We start from the raw sequence: 27,300 nt of genomic DNA on the forward strand, positions 1-27,300 counted from the left end.
GTTGGTTGATTAAAGAGAGAGATAGAGAAAGGAATAGAAGTGAGAGCAGGACATTGCAGAAATTCCATCATACCTTGGCACAGCCCTCTGGGTCCTGGTTGGAAAAGGGAGGAGGGCATGTGGAGGAAACAAGTTCTAGAAATGCAGAGGGTCTCATTGTCTTAATATAAGTTGGCACTAATCTAAATATGTCTAAGCGGTTGCAAAAAAATCACTTAGGAGCCATCCTTGAGAAGCCAGGTAGCTTAATCCTAGTTGAGGACAGAATGTAGGAAATTATAGTTTTTGTCTACCTAATTAACATCTGACTGCTTTCAGCCCTGGTTTATTTCATTTGATGCAGCTTAGTGATTTGGTAGTTCTCATTAATGAAGAAGTAGACTGCATGTATTAAGCATTAAGAGTTTCCATTATTGTCCCTTTGTTAAAATTATTCCTAATTTTGCTTTCGGGGGAGAGTACGTCAGGGGACTGGAAGGAGGAAGGCTGGGAACTAAGGTCAGGTTACCCTGGGAAGATGAGCTTTAGCAATCTTTGCCAGTTTTTTGGCACTGCCAAGAATTATCCTATTCTCAGGGAGGAGTATAGGTCATTATAGGTTCTCTGCCTTTTATTCACAGTCAATCTTGAAAATAAGATTGACTATAGGAAGCTGAAGCTGTAGCTAGGATAATGTTATGTTCAAGAGTAATGCTTAGTAAATGCTTTTGGGAAATGTAAATAAACTGCAATATTCGCTTTATCTGTCTTCTTCATTTGAATATACTTGTGGTTAAGACTTTGGGTCAGGTAAATTTAAATATCCAGTAAATAATAGAGTGTGATTTAATAGAAAACCTATTACCTTAATTTGAAAAGAACATTGTATAGAATAATTTACAAATGCAGAGAAAGAAATCTATAATACATATACATTTATATGTAAATATATAAACACATATATCATATACATATATCTAAAAATGTAAACCTAAACATTCCTTATATGAGTTCTTGGGTGATGTGCAAAGGACTAGGCCAGGGTCAGCAGGCCAGTCTTCTACTCGTATCTTTTCCTCTAACTCACCAGGGGACTGTGGGCAAGTCCTTGCCCTGCCCTGGTCATTGGTTTCCTCACTGTGGTTTTAAGGGTTTGGACAAGATAAAGTCAACAGCTTTTTCTACCCTGGTGGTTCTTGGTTTGACTGAAATTTGAGTACTTTAGAAACAGTGCTTCTGTGCGTTGGGCGACTTTAATTGTTCCTTCATACTGAAGCATCCTTCTAGATTCCCTTCCTGCCTTCTCTCTCACTGTCTTTCCTCTTTTTGTTTCCTTACCTCTTAGTCTCTTTCCAAAGCCCAGGTGAGGTGATTGTGAGAGACAAAAGAAAATCTTAGACCTTATATGCCTAATTTTAGCTTCAGAAGTGAATGTGTAAGAAAGAGTGCATTTTTTCTGAAAACAGTTCCTCAGAAGAAGCCACACTGGCAAAACAGCTGGTCTTGTTGGATGGCAAAATGGCCACCTATATCCACTGCTGTTTGGGCACAGCACCATCCTCAAAACATGCTAGTATATTTCCTGGGGAGTTTACAAAATCCTCATCTGATTTATTTGGACTTCAGCACAGTGAACGGTCTAAATGTCTTTGTGGTGGGACACTGAGTGTGCCTGAAATGTTTCCTGACTAGAGGGGATGTTTTGACCTTGCATGAGGTGGGGAAGAGTGAGGCCCTTCTTCACTTGTAGCAGCCATAGGACCATTCAGTGACATTCAAGTATCTCGGGGAGTTTTCCTAGTCAAGGCACTGGTGTGACATAGTCCTCCTTAAGCCATGACTGTGACAGGATCACACTTCAGAGTTTAGCAGCTGGAGTCCTATACATGCTGCTAAAATAGTATCAGAATTGAGGTGAAAAGCTTGATTTTAGGCTTTCGAGAGCTAGGCTTTCTTTCTTTTTTTTTCAGAGCCTGAGATCAAATTGTTGCTTATCATCTTTTTTTTTTTCATTGTTCCCAATAAACTCTTACTGTCATTCATTAGGATGTCATAATATATTTGCAATATAGACTACTGAAACCAGTTTAACATAAGTCTCTCTTTGTACTGATTTTGTATTGTAAGATTTTTCAATCTATTTGTTACATGCAGCAATTTTATTATATTATATATTTTTTAAAGATTTATTATTTATTCATGAAAGGCAGAGAGAGAGAGAGAGAGAGAGAGAGAGAGAGAGAGAGAGAGGCAGAGGGAGAAGCAGGCTCCATGCAGGTAGCCTGACGTGGGACTTGATCTGAGTCTCCAGGATCAGTCCCTGAGCTGAAGGCGACGCTAAACCTGCTAAACCATTGAGCAACCCAGGCTGCCCGCAATTTTAAATTTAATTTACATTTGATGGCCATGCTAATGTTTAATTGGGAACCTTAGAACGACCCTTTCATCAAGGAAGAATTTACTGATAAGTGTGCTGTGTCATAGCCAAGCACAAAATTCAATCCAATCATAATAATTGTTATGATTCGATGTAGGGACATGAAAATTTTTTATCTATCAATGGTCAGAGAAGGGGAAAAAGTCTGTTGAAGGTTACACAGATTAAAAAATAGTGAAGTTAAAACAGGGATTTTATTTTTTAAAAAAGATTTTATTTATTTATTCATGAAAGACACAGAGAGAAAGAGAGACAGAGACAGAGACACAGGCAAAGGGAGAAGTAGGCTCCCTGCAAGAAGCCTGACTTGGGACTTGATCCTGGATCCCGGGATCACGCCCTGAGCCAAAGGCAGACGCTCAGCTGCTGTGCCACCCAGGCATCCCAAGACAGAGATTTTAAACAAATAGCCATCTGTTAAGGTTCTTAACTTAGAGCAGGGAACAGGAAATTCTATTTTGGAAGTCTAATACATAATAGATATCCTTTTGTTTTGTAATAAGGTCACATAAGAAGTAAGGACTGAAAGAGAAAAAGAAAGATGAGAAGAAAGGAAAATGAACAGAGAAAGGGTAGAATTAGGAGGTGAAGGTAGAGAAGGCTGGAGAAGGAAAGAAGAGAAAAATGAACAGGGATGGAGACTTTCCATGGACCCATCTGAATACCCCTCACTGTTCTCAGCAACCATTTATGACCTCGGGGGAAAGATTATCCTTCTCCACTTCTTGTTTAGGTTCTTACTTTTCATATCCCCTTATGGCGACCTGGCCCTGCTCACTGCTATTATTTTGGGCACAGTTCCCTCTCCTGCCCTTCCTTAGCCCCACTACCCTGATCTCATTGCTCTCCTTTGCTGTTAGGCAGCCATCCCCGCCTACAGCCCCTAGGGTTCCCACCAGCTTACATACCTGCCTCTGCCAACCACTTGCTTTCCCGCTCAAAAAACTGCACCCGGAATTTGCCCCTGGAAATGCTCCTGGATTCCGCTATTCTATCTCAGAAGAGTGAACTGGGAATCTCCCTCACTTCTAATTCAAGGCAATAAAACCCCAGGTGGCTAGAGTCTTTCCCAGAGCCTCACATTCCCTCCTCTCTCTCCTTCCCTCCTTGATTCCCTTTTTGCTTGCTTTCCTGCCTCCCTCTTCTCAATTTGAAATGGGAAAAAAAAAGGATTAAGAAGTGCAATAATTCTTCCAAAAGATGATCATGTGTTTCACTCTTCTTTCCTCCAGTGAAGTTACCACTGAGTATCCAAAAATGGAAGAAATGTGAAGGAAGGAATAAAAGGAGAAAAAAGAAAATAAGACTGCTTAGGTACAGGCAGGACCTGTGTTAGAGTGCTTTGTGACCATCCAGAAGTAAAATAATAAAATCAAAGCTATTAAAAAGCAATGGAATCCCAGCCAACTGTTTGTCTACCTCACAGACTTTTCCCCCCATAAATGCAACAATATATTAACATTGTCAGTTGCAGAATTTATGAACTTATAAATGGTAGATGCTCTTCCTTGCTTAACAACTGCTCTGAGTGCCCGATGGAGCCATAGGCAGACATATTCAAGGCTCTGCAAGCCTTACTGTGATGAGATCCTCAAAGCAACAACATCAATGGTATGCAGACTTCTAAGATGGCTCCAGAAGATTCCTGCTTCCTGGAGTTTGTGCCTTTGTGTAATCACCCCCTTTCCTTTGAGGAGGGTTGAGTCACCTAGTGACTCATTTCTAATGAATAGAAGAATAATGGCAAATGTGATGGGATGTCATTTCTAAGATTAGATTACAGAAGACTGTTAACTTCCATCTTGCTGGCACTCTCCTGATTTCTTTCTCACTTGCTTACTCTGATGAACTAGTTGCCATGTTGTCAGCTGCTTTATAGAGAAGTTCATGTGGCAAGTAATTAGGGGTACCCTCTGGCCAATAGCTAGCAAGCAACCAAAGATCTCAGTCCAATGTCCCACAAGGAACTAATCCTGCTAACAACCACTGAGTAAGCTTGGAAGCAGATCCTGTCCTAGTCAAATCTTGACTGTAGCTTTGTGAAGGAGCCTGAGCTGGAGACCTATGTAAGTCAGGCTTGGATTCTTGACCAATAGAAAATGTGAGATAATAAATGTGTGCTGTTTAAAGCTGCCAAGTTTTAGGGTAATTTTTTAGACAATTGTAGGTACCACCACCTATGCTGCCTTATAAATTAACTTTTTTTTAGCAGGGTTCTTTTGGTATCTCAGTACATCTGTGTGAGTTTCATGATTTGCTTACCATAAGTCACATTTTTGTACCTAGGAAGTAATATATTACTCAGATTCTTTTGGACTATAGGAAGGGAAAAGTGTTTCCTGTAAGCTCTGGAACATACTCTTTTCTTCTCTCCCCATCCTTCCTAGACCACCTTGGTCCTATCTTATCAAAACCTTCTCAAATTCCTACAGCAGCCTATTCTGACCTATATAATTTAGCTATTGGTTGTTGTATATTTTCTCTGTATTATTACATATCTGTCAGGCTAGACTGTGTTATTTTATGATGTAGTGGTTATGACTTCATTTAGTTTCCTGGGCCAAGTAGGTAATCATGAGTTGCTTGATGATTAGCCTTGGAAAGAATCAAAAAGCTTATCTAGACTATTATTGAGTTCATGCTCATCTGTATACTTTTGTTTTGTTATTACTTGCTGATAAGAAGCAAAACAAGCCAAAACATCCTGTCACTGCAAGTCTCCTGAAACTAATGCTCATTTCAGATATCAAATTATCACAAGCAGTCTTTGTTACAAATTTAAAGCCATATGAAATGTAATACAAGTTGTTTCTTGGACAATAGCAACTAGTAGCTAACATTTCTGTTCTTTCTGTCTAACAAACATTGTTTTAAGTGGTTTCCTTATAAGAACACAGGTTTCTGAGATGCAGGTTAAAATTTTAATGAATTATTAAAGAGTAAGGTTTAAATAGTTTTTAAACCTAAAGAACCAAAACATAAGACTCAAAGTCACTTAGGGATTGAGTTACATCCAGCAATTTTTACAAAGTGATTTAAAAATATGATCTATATTAAGTTTTCTCTAGTGTTACCTTTTAGCCTTGGAGGGAGGTAAGGTGGATGTGTGGTGGGTGGCAGAAGAGGACTGGTAGTGATGCAGATGGTGGTGGTGGAGATGGTAGCAGCAGTGGTGCAGGATGAGGAGGAGGCAATGGCAGTGTCGGTGGTGGTGTAGGTAGTGGTAGTGATGGAGGAGGAGGCAGTCTTGGTGTAGCATATGGTGGAGACATCCACAGTGGTGGTGGTATTGCTCTCGATTCCTTCCAAGGTTAATAGCCCAGTAACTCATTATTACATACTATAGGTGCAAGGACCCAGATGAAGTCACTATTATACCATAAGAGAAAATAATCCAGCTTGATAGAGGTGCAATAAGAGAAAAAAATGCATTAATATAAACAACCCAGAGCTAAGTTGTGCAGGTCATATTAGGGTGTTCTAAAAGTCTGGGAAAGTTTTTTGAGGAAATGACAGGATGGAGCTGGCCTGAGAAGGGTAGGTGGAGAAGAAATAATGAGGGTATTTCAGTGCCGGGAAAAACAGTTTCTTTTCCCAGCTATTTCAAAAGAATATATATATATATATATATATATATATATATATATATATATATATATATATATATATATATTTATATATTTCTTCATCAATAGCAGTCCCCTTGGCTTGAAGATGTGTCTGGTCCCATTGAATGGCTATACAGGGAGGAGGCAAACACTGCAATGCTGCTATCTTTTCCTTCTGTCAGGCCAGACTATGTTGGAGGTAGGAGGTAGGGAGGATTGGGCTTGGGAAGGACATGGACATGGCCCTATGCCTCTGAGTGCACAAGTGTTGCTGAGGAAGGGCATACAACCATGCTGAAGTGGTTCCTAGAGAAGCAGAGATGTTTCTCTCTTGTGTCTCTTAGGTTAGCGGGTACATACTTCACCATGTCCACTTGTTGGCTCACTATCTTGGCAGTTCCCTGGGTGAAATGTGAAGCTAGTCCCCAAATCAGAGGGCAAGGAGAACTAGAAAGTGGCAGACCACTCCAGACTGGTAGGTGGCATGTGTAACAAGCAGGGAACTTACTTATGAGGCTTGTCTTGGGTGGCTACAAGACAAGTAGATCGCTATGCCCACCTGTCAGAATCTTAAAAGTTTATATAGCACCCTTAATGGGATTCAGTCACATATCCAGTCTATATGGTCTCAACAACACATTACTCTCTCAAGGCTACATCCTCGAAACAGCTGCTAGCATGGGAATAGTAGGCAAAATGTACATTCCAAGGATAGGGGATAGGGTTAGGAACCAATGATTGCCTGGGTGCAGCTTACAGGTCAACGGCAGTTATGCCCTCTCAAGGACCTCGTCCAATATCACTTTATTAGTTAGAATAACAACAAAGTGCTATGACAAATGAAGCCTTAAATTTCAGTGACTCAACACAGTGAAAGTTTCTCACACCTAACAATTCAGTGTGGATGTTTCTGATAGGCAGCATTCCTCAGCCTGGCAATTTGAGGACCCAGGGTCCTTCCATCTTGAGTTGCCAATTCTGGGGCCATGAAAGTCTCTGTGTCCACCTGGAAGAAGGGAAAAGAGAGGAAGCATTTGCTTCTTAATTTCCTCTATCTAGAAGTGGTGCACATCACTTCTATTCATTCTACAGCAAGTAGATATGTGACCCCACCTAGATGCAAGAGAGGTGGGAAAATGCAGTTGTGTGTGTGTGTGTGTGTTTTGTTTGCCCCTTTCAAGTGACAACTCTATGCTATTGATAGGGAAGTTGAACAAATGGCTGTCTTTTCCATACCCACATACAGGTAAAAAATTGAGGGACAGAAATGTTAAAAGGTTAAGAGAATATGATTTATCAATGACAGAATTAGGAATGAAACTCAGCTTCTTTTCTTTCTCAGAAAGCACTGGATGGAACCTCCTCAGTGTAAAAAGAGTAGTAAAAAAGAAAACAAGGATCTGGATAGCATGGGCATTCGCTTCCTAGGCTCCTGATTTTTAAGGTTTGTTTCCTTAGGCTTTGCAAGTAACTTTTTATATATTTAAACACAAACTAAACACTGATTGCCTGTGTGGAGAATTATTTCCCGAAAGTAGTGGATTTCAAATTTTAGTGAACACCATCAGAATCACCTGGGATGTTTGCAAAACATACAGATCCCCGGGCCTCATCTCAGTGAGTTTGATTCAAACAGCTCTGGATTGGGCCTAGGAATCTGTACTTATACCTGGCTCCCTGGTGATTCTGAGGCAGGTGGTTCCAGGACCACATGTGGAGAGACATTGCCTTGATCCATGTAAGTTTGGTTTGTTTTTGTATGGTTTTTCTAATAGCAGATGTTGCAGATGCTGTCACCTGATATATTTTCCTCAGACTTCTCAATTACACATTGCCTGCCTACTAACTGCCAGCACCTGCATTTCTTTGCCAACTGAGCTTTACCTGGCCTCTGGAGGCTGGCTGCCACCCAGGTAGTAGACTGAAATTGCTGGAAATTAACACCATCTGTAAGCAGTTCTTACCAACAACTGATAGGAGTGGATTGGGACAACTCTGGTGTGTGTGCTACCCTGGCTTCCAGAGTTCTCCACTGATATTAAGTTCCATGGGCTTGTAGTGGCAGCTGGCTTGATAATGCACCCTTTATCGGCTCACTTCCCCACCTGATTCCTGGGGCTTTCTTCACTTCTTGCTCTTGAAACCTAGTCTCAGGTTGTGCTTCTGAAGGAACACAAATGAAGCCAGTTAGGGATTAATGTACACTCTGCCATATATATCCTTTCAGGAAATCCCTCCCATGATGCCTACACACAGGTGTGAGCTATGAAGGTGAGGGGCACATCACTGTCATGAACCTCATTGGCCCAGTCAACCCCACATGTCTGATCTTGCTTCCTGTAGCCAGTGTTTTAATAAACTGAGCAAAATCAACATGATACACTTACCACCACTTGCAGATGGTCTAACAAGAAAAATATTGTCTTAGTTTCCAAAAGAAACAAATCCCATTCCCACTTTTCCCTGTCAGTTTTGCTCCATGTGGGAGCTTCATGCTGTCAATATTCCTCCTGGGTGAGTAGCCTGCAAAGGTTCCGAGTCTTAATGATTACCCCAAAGCAGGAATTGTGGCATAAATCTCCATGTGTGGAATACATATCACAGCTTGAGTTAAATGGACCCCAAACATATGGCATTGTTTTTTTGCATTTTCTAACACATGGGCAGTTTCTCACATTTTAAATCAACTGAAAATGAGAAGATTACAGGCAAATCTTCTTGGAGGATTAACCACCAGGAGATATATTTGGTTTGCATAAATATTTGGGGTGGGATGGATGATGAGGTCAGACACCTTCCAAAGATATATTTCATATGGCAGTGTGATAGCCCAAGAAGGAACCAGGTGGATGACTCTGGAGTTACCTGCTGTCTGGACTGCCTGGGCTTTAGACACTCCTGAGACACAGGCTGCAGCAGAGGGTAAGCAGAGGCATGGGGTTTCAGCTTGATGAATAGGGGTTGGGCCGTCTAGTGCCTTTCTTATGTGCCTTTTATAACTGACAGGGACCAGTGACTCGTGGAGATGATCTCTCTTCCTCTGTCCTGATGTTGCTATCAGTCTGGGTGGATTATAACCTGTGTATGAGCTTATGTCACTTGCCCTGGGGCCACCACATAAACTCACTGAAATCATCCCAGAATATCCATAGTGGATCTATTCCATATAGACCAGATTTCATGTAGGGCTGGGATGATGGTCCCATTCTGAGTTTCAAGAACTAAAGATGATGCAAAACCAAACATGAGACTTAAGCTTTCCTCATCTCTCAGAGGGCTGCACCAAAAGAGGCAGCGATGTGCCTGTAGGACCCCAGCTCTCTGCAGGTGAAGATCCATAAGGAAAGGAGAAAAGCAGGCTCGCTAGGCCCTTCTCCCCTGAGCAACTCACTTAGCCTTGTCAGGTCTCCAAAGCCACAACCAACTGTGCTGTCCTCATATCTGAAATGGACCCACCAGAGTGCCAGGGTGCTGGCCTCCCTGCTTTCCCTGGAGGAACAATCTATTTACTGGGCTCACAGCTAGCCTCTAGCAGACCCTGAAGACCACAGTGCGGTCAGCAGCTCTGTGGGCTGAGTATTTTCAGGCTTGCTATGCCTGCCCTCTCCTTCATATCTTCACTGTTCAAGTGTATTAATGAATACGTAATAAAGAGTTTAGAGAGACACTCATGTACCCCTATGACCTGTGATAGCTGCCAGACATACATCACCAGCCTGCAGTTTGGGGGGGTGGTGGTGGTGGGCTGTCTACTTCAGAAATCAAGCTGTTGAGAAATCGTACTTCTGGGTGAAAAGAAGGGAGTCCTGCCAGGTGGTAAGACAGTCTCCCAAACTTCATGCAGACATAGGACTGATGAGCCTACCCAACCCCTAATCTGACCTCTGTATCAGGGGTTCTCCTAGCACCTTCTCTGCTCCAGGCTGTACTGCTGCTGGTCAGTCCCTTCAAGGCTGTGCTATATAGAGAGAGTGAAATGAGGATCCCTGCATAGGAGCTTGAGGACAGGGGACCCAGACTATTTTATTTCTCCAAAGCCGCCTTCTTCCCTCCAGGTGGTTGTGATAATAAAATAATGATTCTAGGGATGCCTGGGTGGCGGCTCAGTGGCTGAGCTCAGTGGTTGAGCTCAGGGTGTATTCCCCGGGGCCCGGAATCGAGTCCCACATCGGGCTCCCCACGGGGAACCTGTGTCTCTGCCTCTCTCTGTGTGTCTCTCATGAATAAATAAAATCTTCAAAAAAAATAATGATTCTACAGTCAAGTAGCCTTCCTGTAAATCTGGGAGAGAGAAAAGAAGGGAATAAGAGAAGGGGGTAAAAGGGGAGGAGTTCTCCCGAGCTGGAAACCTGTAGGTTCTTCTAGGGGGCAAAGAGGGCAGCTTCGTGTAACAGCTGTGTCTTCAGCGGAGACTTCACGCACCGATGCCAGTTTTGGGAAAAGCAACAACCCCCTGGAGGAAGTGTGTGTGGGGTGTGGAAGCCAGCAGCTCTGATTTCTGGCTCTAGTACTTGGCAGCTGTGTCTCTAAGCCTCGGCTTCCTTCTTCATCTGTGGCGTAGACGTGATTTATTATTCCCATCACCTCACAGAGTGGGTGTGAGACCTAGAGAAGCCTGAACAGGAGGAGTCATATACGGGACAACGCAAGACAAGATACCTGTCCCGATGCTCACGACGTTCTTTCTGCTTAGAAAGTCGAAATTCCTGGCGGAGCTGCCGAGCGCGGGAGGAGGAGCTGCCTTGCCGGGGCTGCCCCGCCTTCTCCCCGGGGCGGGCGGCTGTCCCCGGTCCCGCCGCGTCCCACGCCGCCGCCGCCCGCCGCTCGCTCGCTCGCTCGCTCCCCGGCTCACCTGGCGGCCTGCGGCGTGGGCTGCAGTGGCGCGCGGCCGCCTCTAGATGGAACTTTCTCACCGACACAAGGCGGCGCGGGCCGCCGCTCCCCCGGCGCCGGGCGGCCAGGGGCTCCCTCTGGCGCGCGCCCCGGCAGGTGCGCGGCGCCCGGGCGGGAACTCAGGAGGGGGCCGCTGGACTGCGCACGTCGAGCCCGCGGGTTTCCCTCGGCCGGAGGCGCCAGCAATCCCGAGCTTCCCCCTCAGAAACCCGGGAGCCGCGCGGCGCGGGCCCTCAGGAGTTTCCCGCCCCGCTTCCGCGGCTGCTGGACTCGGCTCAGTACCACGACGCGCCCCGTGACCGCCCGCGCCCGCGCCCGCGCCCGCGCCCCCGCCTGCGCGGCGCCCGCGGTCCGGCCGTCCTGTGTCCATGCTCGAGCTCCGGGGGCTCGGTAGAAGGCGCCCCCCGAGACCTTCGGGCGCGAGGGTGGGGGAGACCATCGGCGGAGCTGCGGGCCGGACAAATGGCCGAACAGCCGCGGCGCGTGAGGTAAACTTTGCAGGGGGACCGCGCGGCTGCCGGGCTTTCCTTTGAGCATCCCCGGGAAGGAAGCGTGCGGCGGGACGCTTGCCGTCGACCACGTGTTCGCAGCTGTGCTCCCGAAGGCGGACCCCGGCTCGCGGTCCTGACTCCCGGGTCCGCGTGGCCGTCGTGCGGCGCCTTCCCGCGCGGGTCCGGGCGCGCCCGGCAGTCGGAGCTGCTCGGCTCCCCACAGCCGCAGCCGCAGCCGCGTTCTTCCTTCCACCCGCCCGCACTTCTTCCTCCCCCCCCCGCCCCCATCCCCCGTCTTTCAGGCCTCCTTTTTCTGTTGGGGGCGGGGCGGGCGGGGGTGCCTTTTCTTTCTTTTTTCCCCCCTAAATCAGAACTATTGACATTTCTGGTCCCGGCGTCGCTGCGGGCTGAGGTGATGTAGCGCGGAGGGGAATCCGTCGGCCGAGCGGCCGTCTCTGCCCGCGCCAGGCTGGCTCAGCCGCACCGAGATCCAGGGGCTCCCGCCCCTCGGGGTTCCTCCTCCTGCTTCCCGAGGTGACTGCTCGGCGCGAAGCGATTGGCGATCCCGGACGTGATCCCGGCCTCGGCTCCCCGCGCCGCGCCGGGTGAATGGCCGCGGGCGGAGGATCGGGAGGCGCCGGGCGCAGACCAATCGCGGCCGCGGGTGTGAGTGTTTGTTATTCACATGGAAGACACTTGGCGCCGGCCGGGCCCGCTCAGCCCGCTCAGCCCGCTCAGCCCGCTCAGCCCGGAGACCCGCCACAAGTGCGGCCGCGGTGCTTGCCCGGCGCGGCGGCGGCGGCGCCCCTGACGAGCAGCTGCGGGCCCCCCGCGGGCTTCCTCACCGCGCCCTCTGCGGGGAGCAGGGTAAGACGCGCCGAGCAGCGGGAAGAGGAGAAGCGGAGCGAGCGCCCCCACCCCGAGCTGCCCCAGAGGTCGTGCTTGCGGAAAAAAGGATTCCCCCCAATTTCACTCCCCTTTCCCTTTTCTTCTTTAAAACCGCTCAGCGGACGGCCAGGTGCGCCGTTTCTTCCCCCAGCACTTCAGAGATGTGTTTTTCCTGGGCACAAGTAAACGGCCTTGCACCCCGGCGACTGGGAGAGCCCGGGCGGGGGGAGGTGCCGGGGACGGGGAGGGGGGGCGAGGGAGAGCGGGCACCAGGGGGCGAGGGGCTGGCCGGGCATTGGAGCTTGATTGGGTATCTGTTGATTTTACGTTGCAAAGAACAAGGCAGCCACCCCTCTTGTCTTCCCATGATTACATTCCAGAGAAGAGGGTCAGAAAAGAGGAAGGCTTAGCCTGGAACTCCCAGGGCTTGGAGATGTGATCCCCCAAAAGTTTAGTCGGCGAACGAGGGACTGAAGGGTGACGCGAAGGGGGCAGGAGTGCCCAGGGTGCTCTGATGGGGCGTGCGGCGGCGGCGGCGGCGGCGGCAGGATTGTAACGCGCTCTTCCTTGGATTGCCTGCCCGGGGTGACCTCCCGGACCTGCCCTGGCGGAATCCGGACTTGCCTCGCCGAGATGACGAGGTACCTCCGTTGTGCAAATCTAACGGGCAGGATTTCCGAAGTTAGAGGCTTCTGGGATGAGTCGGGGGTAACCCCCGCCTTCTTGAGCGTGTGGCGGGATGAATGTCTAACCAAGACCTAGGGAAGACGCGAGTCGCGGGAGAAGCCGGGTGATGTGGGGTTCTCGAGAACCCCTCCACCCCTGCACCTCTGCCTTGAGTTTTGTATTCTCCGAGTTAGCCCGGAGAGGTTGGGATTTCCGCGCCCTCCCTTTTGTGGCTTTTGGGAAAACACTGGAGTTCCCCGTCCTGTTGGGGGTGGGGGACAGGAGGAATGGTCACAGGGATTTTGAGTTGAAAGAGCAAAGACAGACCGATGCGCCCGACAGGTCCTCCGAAGCACCTGCGGCCAGCGTGGCCCCAGTTTCGGGCGGACCCGCGCGGGCGTGGGCGCTCGGGGCACCAGGTGGGGCGCGGGCGGAGGCGCTCCCGGGCGGGCAGCGCGGCGGCCGGAGCCCCGGGCGTGCCGGGGGGGGGGCAGGGGGTGGCGCTGGGATACCAGGTACCTCTAAGGCCCTGAGCTCTGCCCGGAGCCCAGGTTCAACAGCCGAAGGAACTGAGAAGAAAAAGGAAGATGCAGCAGAGAGGAGGGGGGCGGGGGCGGGGGCGGGGTGAGTGGCCGCCGGCTGAGAGAGAGGTAGAGCTAGAGACCGAGGTAGGGAATCCTCTGAGCCACGCCGATAGCGACCCATCTGCTCTGCCAAGCAGCACAGAGATCCCTTGAGGTTCGTACAGTTGGTGAAAATATAACCGAATCACCAGAAACAAAACCCAAAGCCAACAACAACAACAACAACAACAACAAAAACCCTGTCTGTCTGACACGCTTCCTTGGTGCAAATGAAATGCAGAGGGGTGTGCGAGTCGCCCAACTGCGCAAGACGGCACCCCCACACTTCCCCGAAGAATTGTTTCCCTCACGGTCCAGATTGCAGGGCCCGGGGGCAGAGTGCCTGTGCTCCCAGGATGGTGCGGGGTGAAGATAGACCCGCCGCCCAGCTGTAGGAGCCCAAGCCCCTCAGTCCCCGAAGCTAGAAGCTAGTCCTGCTGGGAAGGGAATGCCCTATTTGCCATTTGAGGGTGATCCTTTCCCACGGCCCTGACGGCATGGGAGTCTCTCTGAACACCCAGGAATACACAGTACCGGCTTGGCTACTACCGCGGTTGAGTACATATCCTGCCAACTGACAACTGGAAAATAGGGTTGGCGGTGGAGATATTGACAAGAAATATCATAAGCAGCGGAAATGCATTCTGATAATAGCTTGTATTTTGCTTGAAAGAAAGAATAAAAAGGGAAAAGAGCCACCAGCAGGTAGATCTTGGATAAACAGCTTATTGCACTTGACTGTAATTTTCATTTTCCGTTATGAAATTGTTTGTCAATAATTGCAAATGGCTACAGAAACCACTTTAGTTTACCTTGGTCACTTGCTTGTGAATAGTGTCTTGAAAAATCTCTGTAGGAGACAGAGTCAGCTGTGTGAGATTCATTGCCTGGTTCTTGAAAATATGTGGTTTGATCATTTTGAGGAGAAAAGCCTTATCCGTCAGGGAAAATGAAGTAAGATTTTTAAATGCAATTTTCCTATTTCAGAGTCAACTACAGGTTGCATCATACCTGAGATAAAAACAGCATTTTTGCTTTTAAATCAGGGATATGGGGAGCAGCAGCTCAGGAGAGGCTCTCTAGAAGAGGATTTACCCCCAGAATAAAGAAAAAGATGCTGAGAACACAGCTCTATACTGTTATTTAGGCTCTATTTCTTCTATTTGGTTTGTGCTGGCTAGTTCTGCCCTACCATCCTTCTTTTGCAAATTATGACTATTTGAATAATTCTAAAAACATCTAAGTACAAAAGGAATCGATAAAAGGAAGAGTTGAGCTCTTGTAAGTGTGAGAGAAAGTTAGAGGTCTGGAGTGATGTGCTCTTTTCAGAGTTAGCTGAGCAGGTTGGAGCTGCTATGGGCTGGTTTAATTGGTATGTATGCAGCAAACAACAGGCTGACATTCATGTTGGCAACACTGTGTGCCAATCTTAGTGTAAGAATGTTCCATTGTCTTCAGGCTTGAGGCACAGTACACTGCACACACAGGTGCTCGCTCATGGTAGCAGTGATGTTTTTCCTTTTACATTTCTTTCCTTACCGTCTTCTTCCTGTAGTTAGAATGCCCAACACAAAGAAAACCTTACCTTTAGCTGGGGAAGTGGAGATGCTCTGTCTCAGTGTCTTAAAAGGAAGGTGCTGCATGGATTTATCTTTTAACTGGATCCATAGCAAAGACTCAGCCCCATCTCCATGCCTGTAGAATAGGCTGGCTTTTGAAGTCTCGGGAAGCTGTTGCTGTTTTCTTCATAGAACCTGATTGGACATCACCAGACTCCTACTTGTAGTTTTCTCGGGGTGGGGTGGGGGAGCGGGTAGGGGGTGGCATTCGTTCTACATGTTGTTCTGGGAGAGGATATGAACAGAGTCAGCAGGATCACATTGTTTCTATCACAAGAATGGGTTTTCTAAGAATTTAGATTTTCCTTTCCTTTCCTTTCCTTTCCTTTCCTTTCCTTTCCTTTCCTTTCCTTTCCTTTCCTTTCCTTTCCTTTCCTTTTTCCTCCCTCCCTTCCTTCCTCTTTCCCTTCCTCCTTTCTTCCATGGCTCAGAGAGATATTTTCTTTGATTTTCATTTCTACTTGGTGCTTTGACAAGTTGTAATGAACTCACTCACTGACTAAGGACCTTGAGCAGGATGTATTCTTATCCCAGACCTGCCTTCTCAGTGGTAGGCATTGCTGTTGGAGTGATTTGAGGGATACTGCTGAGAGGTTACCCATTCATGATAACTCCTGGCTTTGACTTGTTACATTACTAGGTTAAGACTAGTATTAGATACATTATTAGATACATTTCTTTGGTAAAGAAATTGTGGATCTCTTGAAAACTGTCTTATAAATGCAGATGTTCCAGTTAAGGAATGACAGTAGTGTATCTTTAGGTTTTGATGCCTGTTAATGAATCACTTCAGTCCCTGGGGAGGGCCAAGGTAATGGGAGAACCAGGTCTTAAGAGTGTGACTTGTGGAACATACCAGCACTGAGGGAGGGAGGAGATACAGGTTTGGGCAGGGATGGCTGGGGGTGGGGGGATGGAAGGGGGAGGGCAGGTGAGCACAAGTGGGAAGATAGATATAGGAGAGTCCAAGAAGAGTATGTGGAGATTATTAAGCACATGTGTTGCCAATTTCATACTTTTCCAGGCAAGATTATGTCTAAAGATAGAAAACTACCAGCTATTTTTTAGCTAACTTTTCCAACAGTAATGACCCTTTCTGGTAGAAGCTCTGTGTTATAGCCTGTATACAACTTAGGAAGATTTCCTATTGTCCTCTTTTCAGTGCAGAAGAGTATCTTGTCACCACTTCCTTCAGAATAGCCCTTTGGATGCTTCAAGTGTCCATAACCTTCAGTTCTCCAGGTCAGATGTTGCACTTCCATTGACTTCCTCTGGTGTCCTTCTTTCCAATTTTCCTTCAATCTCCTTTGATTCCTTAGACACAGGACTTGTTAGGGTCTGGCCAGCTCTGAGTATGATGGGGAAGTGTTTTTTTCAGGTCCTCTAAGCACAAAACACTAGTAAAATACTTGAGTTCCAGGACTGGTTGTTAAACTAAGAGTATTCCTGTACATTCTTATGGCATTTGGCAATTTATAGGGTACTTTTATGTATGTTATTTTAAAAAAGATTTTGTTTATTTATTCATGAGACACACAGAGAGAAGCAGAGACATAGGCAGAGGGAGAAGCAGGCTCCCTGCAAGGAGCCCGATGCGATATTCGATGCCGGACCCTGGGATCATGCCCTGAGCCGAAGGGAGTTGCTCAACCGCTGAGCCACCCTGGTATCCCGTATATATATGTTATTATATCATTTGACTTCACAGTCTTGGGAGGTCACCAGAAATCATTCCTCAGTTTAGAAACAAAGAAACTAGTCCCAGGTTAGTGACTTGCCCAGTGCGATATAGCAAGTATTGAGGGAAGTGAGATTGGAATCAGGGACTTCTTGCACCCCAGGATACACACTTATGTACATATCATCTATTGTGGTCTCCTGAACCCAAGGGGCACAGAGTAAGGGAAAGAACATAGCAGTAGTCATGCGTTTGAATTCTGGCCCAAGAGTTTGGACAAATTCACATAATCTTTCTGTTTTTAGGTTTCTCATATCCCAAATGGTGGCTGTGACACCAGTCTTAACAGGTATATTTTGTGAAGGAAATGAGATCATGTGTGTGAAGCTCCAGGTGCGCTGCGGGCTTTCAGTAAATGCTGGTTTCACTCTCTTTCCCTCTTATATGATACATACTAAAAAATAGCTTTTCATTACTCTAACTGTGGTCTTTTTATGTAATAGCTATGTTATTGGGAAAAAACTGCGCAAATTGAATTCTACTAAATCAGATTGCATTTTAAATGCATGGGGGATTTAGCTATTTAAAGGAAACCTGTGGTGAATTCTTTTGTAATGCAAATAATCACTGTCTAATTTATCTGTTTAGTAAGTTGAGCTTCTCATGTATCAGATTTTCTTAATATAGGGCTTGCTTATACAGAAGAGCTTTCACAGCCCTCTCTCACTGATGGGAAAAAGTCACTCAGCTTGCAAACAAAATCAGTTATTGTGTTCAGCTGGCAAAGCCTTGCTCTGGTGTTTGAGCATAATCTCATTCCCTTATTATTAAATAATAGAATCTCAGAAAGGGGAGCTGGAAGATACCTTAGAGATCATATGGTCCATCTCACTCATTTCACAGATGAGGAAATGGAAACACACAGAGGTGAAATGACATGTTCAGTGTCACCAGCCAGTGACCGTCAAACTAGGATCCAATTCCAGGCCTCCATTGCCAGGGGAGGGCTCTGTCTGGGGCCCATCCTCATTCTGGGGACCCCCAAGATTTCAGGGTCATGCACATATGCTGTAGTATAGGAGATAGTAGACAAATGTGACGCATTTTCTTTTTTTTTTTTTTGATGCATTTTCTAAAACAACAAAAAGAGCTGCAAGTGTGAGCAGTTTCAGGTGAAACTGCTAGATTTGCAATTTTAGGTTGATGACAATATTCAGCTTAACCTTTTTGTTAAAGAGCTGAATGGAATCCAGCATAGGGATGCCGTTTGGCCTTTTTATGAGAAAAAAGTCATGATTCTTGGCTAATGATATTCCTCAGTGAGGATTTTACCGTATCATGTCTTAAAAGCACTTGCCAAATCCTGGAGGAAGACATACTAACAGACCTGATGGGTCCCATGTGGGATGGTGGGTTTGTTCTCATTGGCATCAGGCTGGCCGGGAAACCTGGTTTGAAGCAGAGGTTTGGACAAACTGTATTTGATATTCTCAACCCTTTGAGGAATTTGGAAATTACTCTGCCCTAGAAATGCCTCCAGATTGTCTCTTCCTAATTAGTATATTATTTTTCTTAAAGACCTAACTGTTGAAGATATATACATTTCTAAAAGATTTCAATGGAGGTTAAGGGCCTTCATATTCATGTGTGCTTTCACAGCCAGTCTCTGCAGCACTGAGGGCTTTCTGAAGGACAGGATCCACTTTGGGGGCCTGAGGATTTTGACTGGTGCCATTTACTAGCTCAGGGCTTTGGGCCATACTCAACATTTCTGGGCCTCATTTTGTCATTTCTAAAAGATAGGTATATGAAAATTCATGAGCTACTGTGTTACACACTTGGGTCTTTGGCACAAAGGAGGTATGTAGAAAATAAAGAGAAGCAGAATACAGGGCCCTGGCCCTTGAGGAGCTGTCCTACTTGTGGCCTTTCAGGAAACAGAGCACTCTTAGGAGTGCCAGAGTCCTCTCTAGACCAGCAGGGACTTTCAGTGAAGTGCTAATGATGTATGATGTTCCTTGTACTTAAGATGTGCCCGGAAGGAGTGAACAGTAAGGGCTTTGGGGGTTAATGGTTAAGCCTCCTCAAAGGTCGTGAAGCCCTTTCTGTGGACTCAGAAATAGTGTAAGGCATCTGCTCCCCTCGGAGGTTGATTTCAGGATTGCAGACCTCACACGTCCTTGAAGAAGTCCATCAGCACAGGCAAGATTTGTACCCATTCCCAGAGGAAGGTCCACTTGAGAGAAAACCTGTTTTATTCTAAACCAAGCACAGAACACCAAGTACAACTATTTAGTTCTGTAGTATGAAAAAGTCATCATTTCTTTAAAACTCATCAACTCCAAATGGGATAAGTTTAGATTAAAGCTCACAAAAAATTGCATGAGAGTAAGATTATACAAGATTATACAATGAAACTGAATTTATGTGGTTTAACACAAACTTTGAAATATATTTTTCCTTAAACTTTAAAAGGGAAACTAAACCTTTCAGTTGTTGTCGAGAGTCTGATTTTTATGACAACGTATCTGATTTTGAAATAGGTGCAGTATTTCAGTATTTTATAAGTAGTTCTGATTTGAATTTTGAAGTGGCAAACAAAATTCAGTAAGAACCCCACCAGTGGGGCAAAGGCAGAAAAATTTGCACTGCTTTAGTGGAAAGTGAGTTAACAGACTAGAGTAGCGATGTCAGGTCTTGTTAACTGGGCACGTACCCTGTGCCAGGTACTGAGCTTTCTGTTTGTGCAGCATGGCAATTTCCAGGTTCTCTCAGACCTTTACAAACAAGAAAACCAAGCTTGAAAGAGGTTATGCACCATTCACTCTATGTTGCAGAGGAGGGAACTTAAGCAAAAATTTAAGTGAGCTGTCCAATAAACAATAACCAAAATGGAACCTCTCATTTTCCATTTAAGTGCATTCATCCACTAAATAAAATGAATTCTTGCCTCACTGCTAATCATCCCCAACCTTTCCTTAACTTAAAGCTCCACATAGACCTATGAGATGCTAAAGAGACTAAACATTATTACAAACACAAATACTTTTATAAGAAATTCAATTTTATTAATTCCAGGACTGTACAACAAGTGGAACTAGATTAATGCCACATGAACAGGGAAGGATGATTTGTTTTTTTATTTTATTTTTTTATTTTTTTATTTTTTTTTGTTTTTTTTGTTTTTTTGGGGGGTTTTTTGTTTTTTTTTTTAAAGATTTATTTATTTATTTATTTATTTTTTAATAAATTAATTTTTATTGGTGTTCAATTTACCAACATACAGAATAACACCCAGTGCTCATCCCGTCAAATGTCCCCCTCCGTGCCCGTCACCCATTCACCCCCACCCCCCGCCCTCCTCCCCTTCCACCACCCCTAGTTCATTTCCCAGAGTTAGAAGTCTTTATGTTCTGTGTCCCTTTCTGATATCTCCCACACATTTCTTCTCCCTTCCCTTATATTCCCGGGAAGGATGATTTGTAATTAACAGATGAACTGCTTTTATGTTTGTATAATTGAAAATGATTTTCTTTTAAGTACTTAGGAGGCTTGGTAATGAAATATAATGATGAAAGGCTAGTCTTTGGAGAACAACAGGTGTCCTTCCCCTTCCTTTTCCCTTAAACATTTCTCCTTCCCATATCCATTTATTCTGTGCTATGTCAGAAAGGATATGCGAAGGGTCAGCCTAGCCATGTGGACTTGGTCTTAAGCTCTGAATTAGTGGTCAGAGTTAATGAGATTTTACTGTCTTATAATTGGTCTTCCTTGTGAAACTGTAAAACATAATCCTACATCTCCTAATGGGTGGTTGATGTAATTTATGGTCCATCACTTCAGTGGTTTTACCCAGAAAATCAAGTTGACTTTCTGAGTGTTTCCTTTTGTGGAATGCCTGAGGTCAGGCTATTGTCAAATCAGATTTTCTGAGGGAGAAGCAGCTGCTAGAAGAATTGAACATGAGGGAGTATCAGTCAGGTGGTGAGAAAAATCAGAAAAGGACTAAGTATTTGGTGGTAGAATGGAGGGAGTCTAGGGCTTAGCCTGTGCCAGGAGGCAGGGAATGCTTGTCATAGCCAGAATAGAGCCATCCTGGCAGGTGGGCCATTGGCTGTATTTCTGAGTGTACTCCAGGTGTGTGCTCAGAAATCCAGGGTGGTGGGCTATGATGAGCCAGCCCCCTTTTCTAATCTGAAAGCGAGAAAAGTGCAGCTTTCTCTGAAGGCTTTTGGACATATGTTCAGTTATCCTCTTAGGAGGCAGTATCCTTTCCTTTGGGACAGGGAGGATGGAATGAAAATTTTATGAACTGGAAATTAAACACGTGAATGGAAAACACAACCAGATGTTGGTTGTCTAGGTTAGAGGAGGATTGTTTAAATTTCAGGTTTCAGACCCATATATATAAAAATAGGTTCGAAACAAGGCTTAGGTGAACCATCCTGCCAAAATAAGTTGGTGCTGTTTATTCACTTAATTATAAGTGTGTTTCTAATATAAGATTCCCTTGTGTTAAGTCAGTTCTTGCTTTCAGTTAAGCCTTCTCGGAAGTCCTTTGAAAGAATCTCATGGAATTCTTTGAGATTGAAGGTCCTAAACTTTTTCTCTAGATTTGCTGGTAGACGTTTTCACTTCAGCTTGTTTCTAGCCTTGATGAAATAACCAGTTTCCCCCTGAGTCAGACAAAATTAAGAAGCTCTTCAATTGATCTCCAGCTCTGATTTGCAACCAGTGATTCTAGGATCAAAGAGTGTTTATTTTCAGCGCTGTGAGAATACCCATTGCTTCCACCCCAACAAATTCATAGGAATATCTTCACACATAACCCTCCTCACATGTCTCATTTTCAAGTCTTTGTTTTGTTATCAGAGAATAATAAGACAATTTGTACAAAAAGCTGACATTTTGTGTTAAATCTTTTCATGAGCTATAAAATGTATACATTTTGGGGTCCTTGGATTTACTGACTTCCTTCCTTCCTTCCTTCCTTCGACTGAATAATCATTTTTTCCCCACTGGAAAATCTGAGGTACCAAAAAAATGTCATTAACAGATGACTGGCTTGTTGAATACATCATATAAAATAGACTTTCATTATGATTTTGTGGACAAAATTTAAATGCTAAATTCCAGACAGCTGTAAAAAGTAAAAACAGATTTGAAAAGAAATAATGCCGTCAATCACAGGATTTTTACCTGCATGGAAATTGGATTTATTGAAATAAAATGGTAAATAAAAATACTTTGTGGCTTGGGAGAATCAACCTAGTTTCTGATACTTTTTTGTTTCCCTTGCTCCAAAAGTGTCATCAATCTCTCTGTTTAGATGCAGTGCAGCCAGGTGTTCAGAATCATAGGGGTAACAAAAAAAAATCAGTTTCTTACTGAATAGGGGAAATGAAACAAACAAAAAAAAAGCGGTACTGGAAAATGTGGAAAATGTAGAACCGTTGAACTGAACCGTTTTTTTCCCTTCCCTTGCCCCCCCTCAGGAATAATTCTGCTACAGGGCTGACTTCAAGGACGTGAATTGTTGACCTCATCCCACCTTCAGAACCTCAGCTGTTATTCTGATTTTTGCACCATTCCAGGCAAGTTGACTTTATATGGAAATAAAATTGAACCTTAGGGGGTCTGATGGAAATTCACTGTGACATTCAAATGAAGAAAACTTGCTGAAACTCACAGAGCCTTTTCCCCCATGGGCCCTGATGGTAGCCTCCAGAAGGTGCAGCCTCTGGTGGTCCCCCTTCTTCTGTGGCAAGAATAAACTTTGGGTCTTGGGTTGCAACACAACCTGTGGAGAAAATGGTATGCGAGGGAAAGCGATCAGCTTCTTGCCCTTGTTTCTTCCTCTTGACCGCCAAGTTCTACTGGATCCTCACAATGATGCAAAGAACTCACAGCCAGGAGTATGCTCATTCCATACGAATGGATGGCGACATCATTTTGGGGGGTCTCTTCCCTGTCCATGCGAAGGGAGAGAGAGGAGTACCTTGTGGGGAGCTGAAGAAGGAGAAGGGGATCCACAGACTGGAAGCCATGCTTTATGCAATCGACCAGATTAATAAGGACCCTGATCTCCTCTCCAATATCACTCTGGGTGTCCGGATCCTTGACACTTGCTCCAGGGACACCTATGCTTTGGAGCAGTCGTTAACGTTCGTGCAGGCATTGATAGAGAAAGATGCTTCTGATGTGAAGTGTGCTAATGGAGATCCACCCATTTTCACCAAGCCTGACAAGATTTCTGGTGTCATAGGTGCTGCAGCAAGCTCCGTGTCCATCATGGTTGCTAACATTTTAAGACTTTTTAAGGTAGGTAAAGACATTATCTTTCTGACCATTGTTCTAACTCCAACCACAGGTTCAAGAAGAAAGTGAACAGGGTGAAGATGTTCACTGACCTTCTCAGGGTTGCCAGGTTCCTCAAATAGAGGATTCTCTGACTGGGTTTATACATGTGTTTGTTTAGTTAGTTTGGATTAATTGTGACTTTTTTTTTCCCTGAACAAACAAGTGATAATTTTTGTGACATGTTGAAGCCTTAACATCTTGGGATACCTTCCTTATTGATGCTGATTGTAAGTCAAAGCAAGTATTTTTAGAGAGTGTAATGAAATCTTAGCACATTTTTCATATAAAACATTTCTATACTGTTTGAGGTATAGGATAATTTACTTGATGAAGCTTCTTTAAAATGGGATGCTCTGTTATGACAAAAGTTCCTATGTGAAGAAACAGTATTTATTACTAACGTGAAGATGGGAGTGACACTCTAGGATATAACATGGCCATAAAATTGTCAGGTTTATAATAGCTACAATAGAGCAGAACCTCATTAATTCAGACCGCTCTGATGCAGACTTGGAATAATTATATATAATTCTTATTGAGTTAAAGGTTCAAGTTTAGCAGGATAATTCAAGCCTTTCTGATATAGATTTGATGAACTACTACCTATAAATTACATTTACATATTGAATAAAATTGATGAAACAAAATAATGTCTGTAATAATAATTTGAAAAGTATAAAGTACCATAAAAATAAAGTTGTAATCACCATCTTTCATTAACATTCTCATTTTATTAATATCTATAATGTAGTATCCTATAATAGATAATTTTTTAAATTGAAAATAGTTTTCACTGATTTCTTAGTGGGACATGACTTTTCCAACTTAATCTGAATTAATGAGACTTTGTTTTATTTTGTGAGAAACTGTTCCTGTGCATATTAGATTTAAAAATACTAAAGTATGGAGAAGTTGGACAGGTGACAGCTATAGTGACAAAAAAAGGACAACTTGGTGGTGGAAAACTTCACAAAAAAGATGAAAGGAATTGAATCAAGGGCACTTGGTTTGGAAGATATCTTGGGGGACCATGTAGTCTGGCTCACTTTGTATGCTGGAATCCTCTTTGTAACTTCTCCCTAGGTGGCTGTCCAGCTTCTGTATGAATCTCTTTAGTTCAGAGGACAGAATGCTAAGAAGCAGCTTAATGACTATTTTCAGATTGATGAGATTTTCTGAAATGAGGATGCTGCTGAGGAGAAACTCTCTGTGTCTAAGGGATATTGAAGAGGCACAGAATGCTGGAGACATTTGGAAGGACATTAAGAAGAGCCTTTTGGCAATGAGAAGGACACAAGATTAAAATAGGTAGCCAGAGGTGATCTAATTCGTCATTTCTAGAATAATTTCCCTTGAGCTAGCTTACCCCTTGCCTGGAGACAAGATGAAGACCAGGATTTTCCAGATTTCTTACCACATCCTAGGATCTAGAATTTCTTCAAGTCTCAATTCTGAACTACATGCCATTTTGTGTTCTGTGATGGGATCTAGTTTCAGTGACTTTCCCATCTTTTCCTCTCTGACTTGATTTCTCTTTTCACTTGCTCCAAATCATCTTTTTTCTGTCCTTAATTCAGTGGCTATTGCTCAACAAAATCTTCTTTTCTTTTTTTAAAGTTTTAAATTTTAATTCTGTTAACATACAGTGTTCTAGTAGTTTCAGGGGTACAATATAGTGATATAGTGATTCAGAAATTCTGTATATTAATCAATGCTCAACATGATAAGTGTATTCTTTTAATCCCCATCACCTATTTCACCCTTCCCTTTCTCCCCACTTCCCTTTTGGTACCCAACAATTTGCTCTTTGTAGTTAAGAGTCTGTTTCTTGGTTTCTCTCTCTCTTTTCCCATTTATAACACCTACTTTTAGAGAAGAGGGAAACTTTCTTCCTTCCCTCTGTTCCCTTCCCTTTTTACACTAATCCTGGTTCCCGTCAGTTCCATTATAATTCCTATGAATCCTATATCCTTCCTGTAGTCTGTCTGATGGTCAGCCAAAGACACGGATGGTCAGACAAGGATTTGAGGAGTGGAATATTGGTGACAATTGCTTATTGAGCTGCCAAAGGGAACTTCAGGCCACCTGAAGGGTGGGTTTTGTTTTTATGTAGTCTAGACCTGGCTTCACTGTGTTTTGTTCTCTCGTTGACTGGCCAAATCTCTCTTTACCCTCTTGGGTAATTCTGGAAGGACCTTATTTGACCAGGTAGGAGAATTACCGTTGACTCTTTGGGCAGAGTCCAATGCTCCAGGTCAACTCTTAAGACGATGGTCAGCACATGAGAGGGTTGCTCTTGCTACTCTTGACCAGATCACAGACAGTGGGTGACTTTTAGTCAAGAGGGGGTGTTGGCTATGGTAAATATCATAACTAAAATCAGTATACTGGCACAGAGTGAACATTTATTATGTGGAAGCAAATCTATTTATTAGCCAAATTACTGGGGCTTGAAAAATGTATGTGTTTTAAAAGTAAGTGAGAGACTATAGGTACTCAGCCCATCTTCCAGCTGGACTTAGAACCACATGAATGTGAATTTATAAATTTTATTGTTTTACTACTTTAATTTACTTTGATGATTTATGTGAGACTCCAGCCAGCACTCTACACTGATTTTTTTTTTAAGATTTAATTTATTTATTCGTGAGACACATAGAATCAGAGTCACAGGAAGAGGAAGAAGCAGGCTTCCCGCAAGGAGCCCAATGTGGGACTTGATCCCAGATCCCGGGATCACGCTCTGAGCCAAAGGCAGATACTCAACCGCTGAGCCACCCAGGCATCCCACTCTATGCTGATATTAATCCTGAGATGATGATAATCATTCTTGGGATAGAAAATGTTTCACTTTATGTGTGAATGTATTCTGTTTAAATATGTATGTTAGGATTGCCATGAAATAGTTGAATAGTTAATAAAGGAATGATTAGCAAATTAGTGCATTGGAGATTGGCTTACAATTTCTTTTTGAAAAATAATACTGTGATTTAGCCAAATGCTATGACTTGAATAAAGGTGAAAATTTAGGACAGTTTTTTGGAATTTTGGCCCCTTCAGTATGGCGTAAGACCCACAGCATCTAAAAAGATGCACAGATATCAATATATTGCCACTTATTCCTAAATTAATGGAGTTAAAACAAGGTACTGCCTCTTGGTTTAAAAGCACACAATTAAAAGTGATAAGGGATGCAAACCAGGTCTTAATGAATTTACTTGCTCTCCTGTTCAACAATAAACATTAGTTGAAGTCTTTAGAGTGTTTTTTTTTAAATCTATAGGAAATACTTGTGCTAAAATTGGACATAATATCCAAATGTCTTAGTTCTCTTTTTTTGGACAACCCTGGAATAGCCTTGTCTTCACCTGCTATATCTGCCTGGGCTAAGTTGTGTAGGAGACAAAGGCCTCCAGGCATCTTTCTCTTTCTTCAGCCTTGTTCTTCCTGTGGTAGCTTCTCTTGTCCCCTTATCCTTCCATGTTCTAATTGAAGACTGGCTTCAGGAAAGGAGCTCTGTATTATCAGTCATCTGCATATAGTATGTCTGTGTTTAAGTCAGGAAGATTCTATTTTCTGCAGAATCACCGACAGTGGGATGAAATGATTTGTCTTTGTGAAGGGGATTCAGGCATCAGTTGGAGAGGTTAATTTAGCTCCCCTACCAGAGACTACACCTCGTGGGTGGCCACCTCCTTTGCCCAGGAGTACAGCTGGCTCTGTTCTTCTGTAGCGGGAAGAGATGTTCTATTTTTGCTTCTCTTCCTATCAAAACCCAGAGACAAATAAAAAAAAATCATCTTCTTTAACTTCAGAGGACAGTCAACAGGGGGCTAGAGCTGGAAGTTGTCCTGTGGGCCCTGCGCATAAGACCATGAATGCACTACTAAACCAGTGATTTTCATCCCCATGAGGTAGAGTTCATACCCTTCTCTCTCTTTATTGCCCCAGCAGAGTGTGTTGGTTTATCAAAATGACCTTAGAGGCTTTTCAAATGACAGGACCCGGTGTTCTTATGGCTTGAAGTGTTTTACATTTCCAAGGTGTGTTGAGAGTGA

At 44.2% G+C, this 27,300-nt stretch overlaps 1 protein-coding gene across 3 annotated transcripts in view; it reads left to right on the forward strand.

The window, feature by feature from the left end:
• Nucleotides 1–22,693: 22,693 nt before the first annotated feature.
• GRM8 (glutamate metabotropic receptor 8) overlaps nt 22,694–27,300 on the forward strand; it is a 745,814-nt gene continuing 741,207 nt past the window's right edge. For all 3 annotated transcript variants that reach the window (XM_055307451.1, XM_055307453.1, XM_055307452.1), the window contains exon 1: nt 22,694–23,203. In XM_055307451.1, the coding sequence (XP_055163426.1) occupies nt 22,694–23,203 (510 nt within the window). The remainder of the gene's footprint in view (nt 23,204–27,300) is intronic.

This window comes from Nyctereutes procyonoides, unplaced genomic scaffold (genome assembly GCF_905146905.1).
Source record: "Nyctereutes procyonoides isolate TBG_1078 unplaced genomic scaffold, NYPRO_anot_genome, whole genome shotgun sequence".
NCBI lineage: Eukaryota > Metazoa > Chordata > Mammalia > Carnivora > Canidae > Nyctereutes > Nyctereutes procyonoides.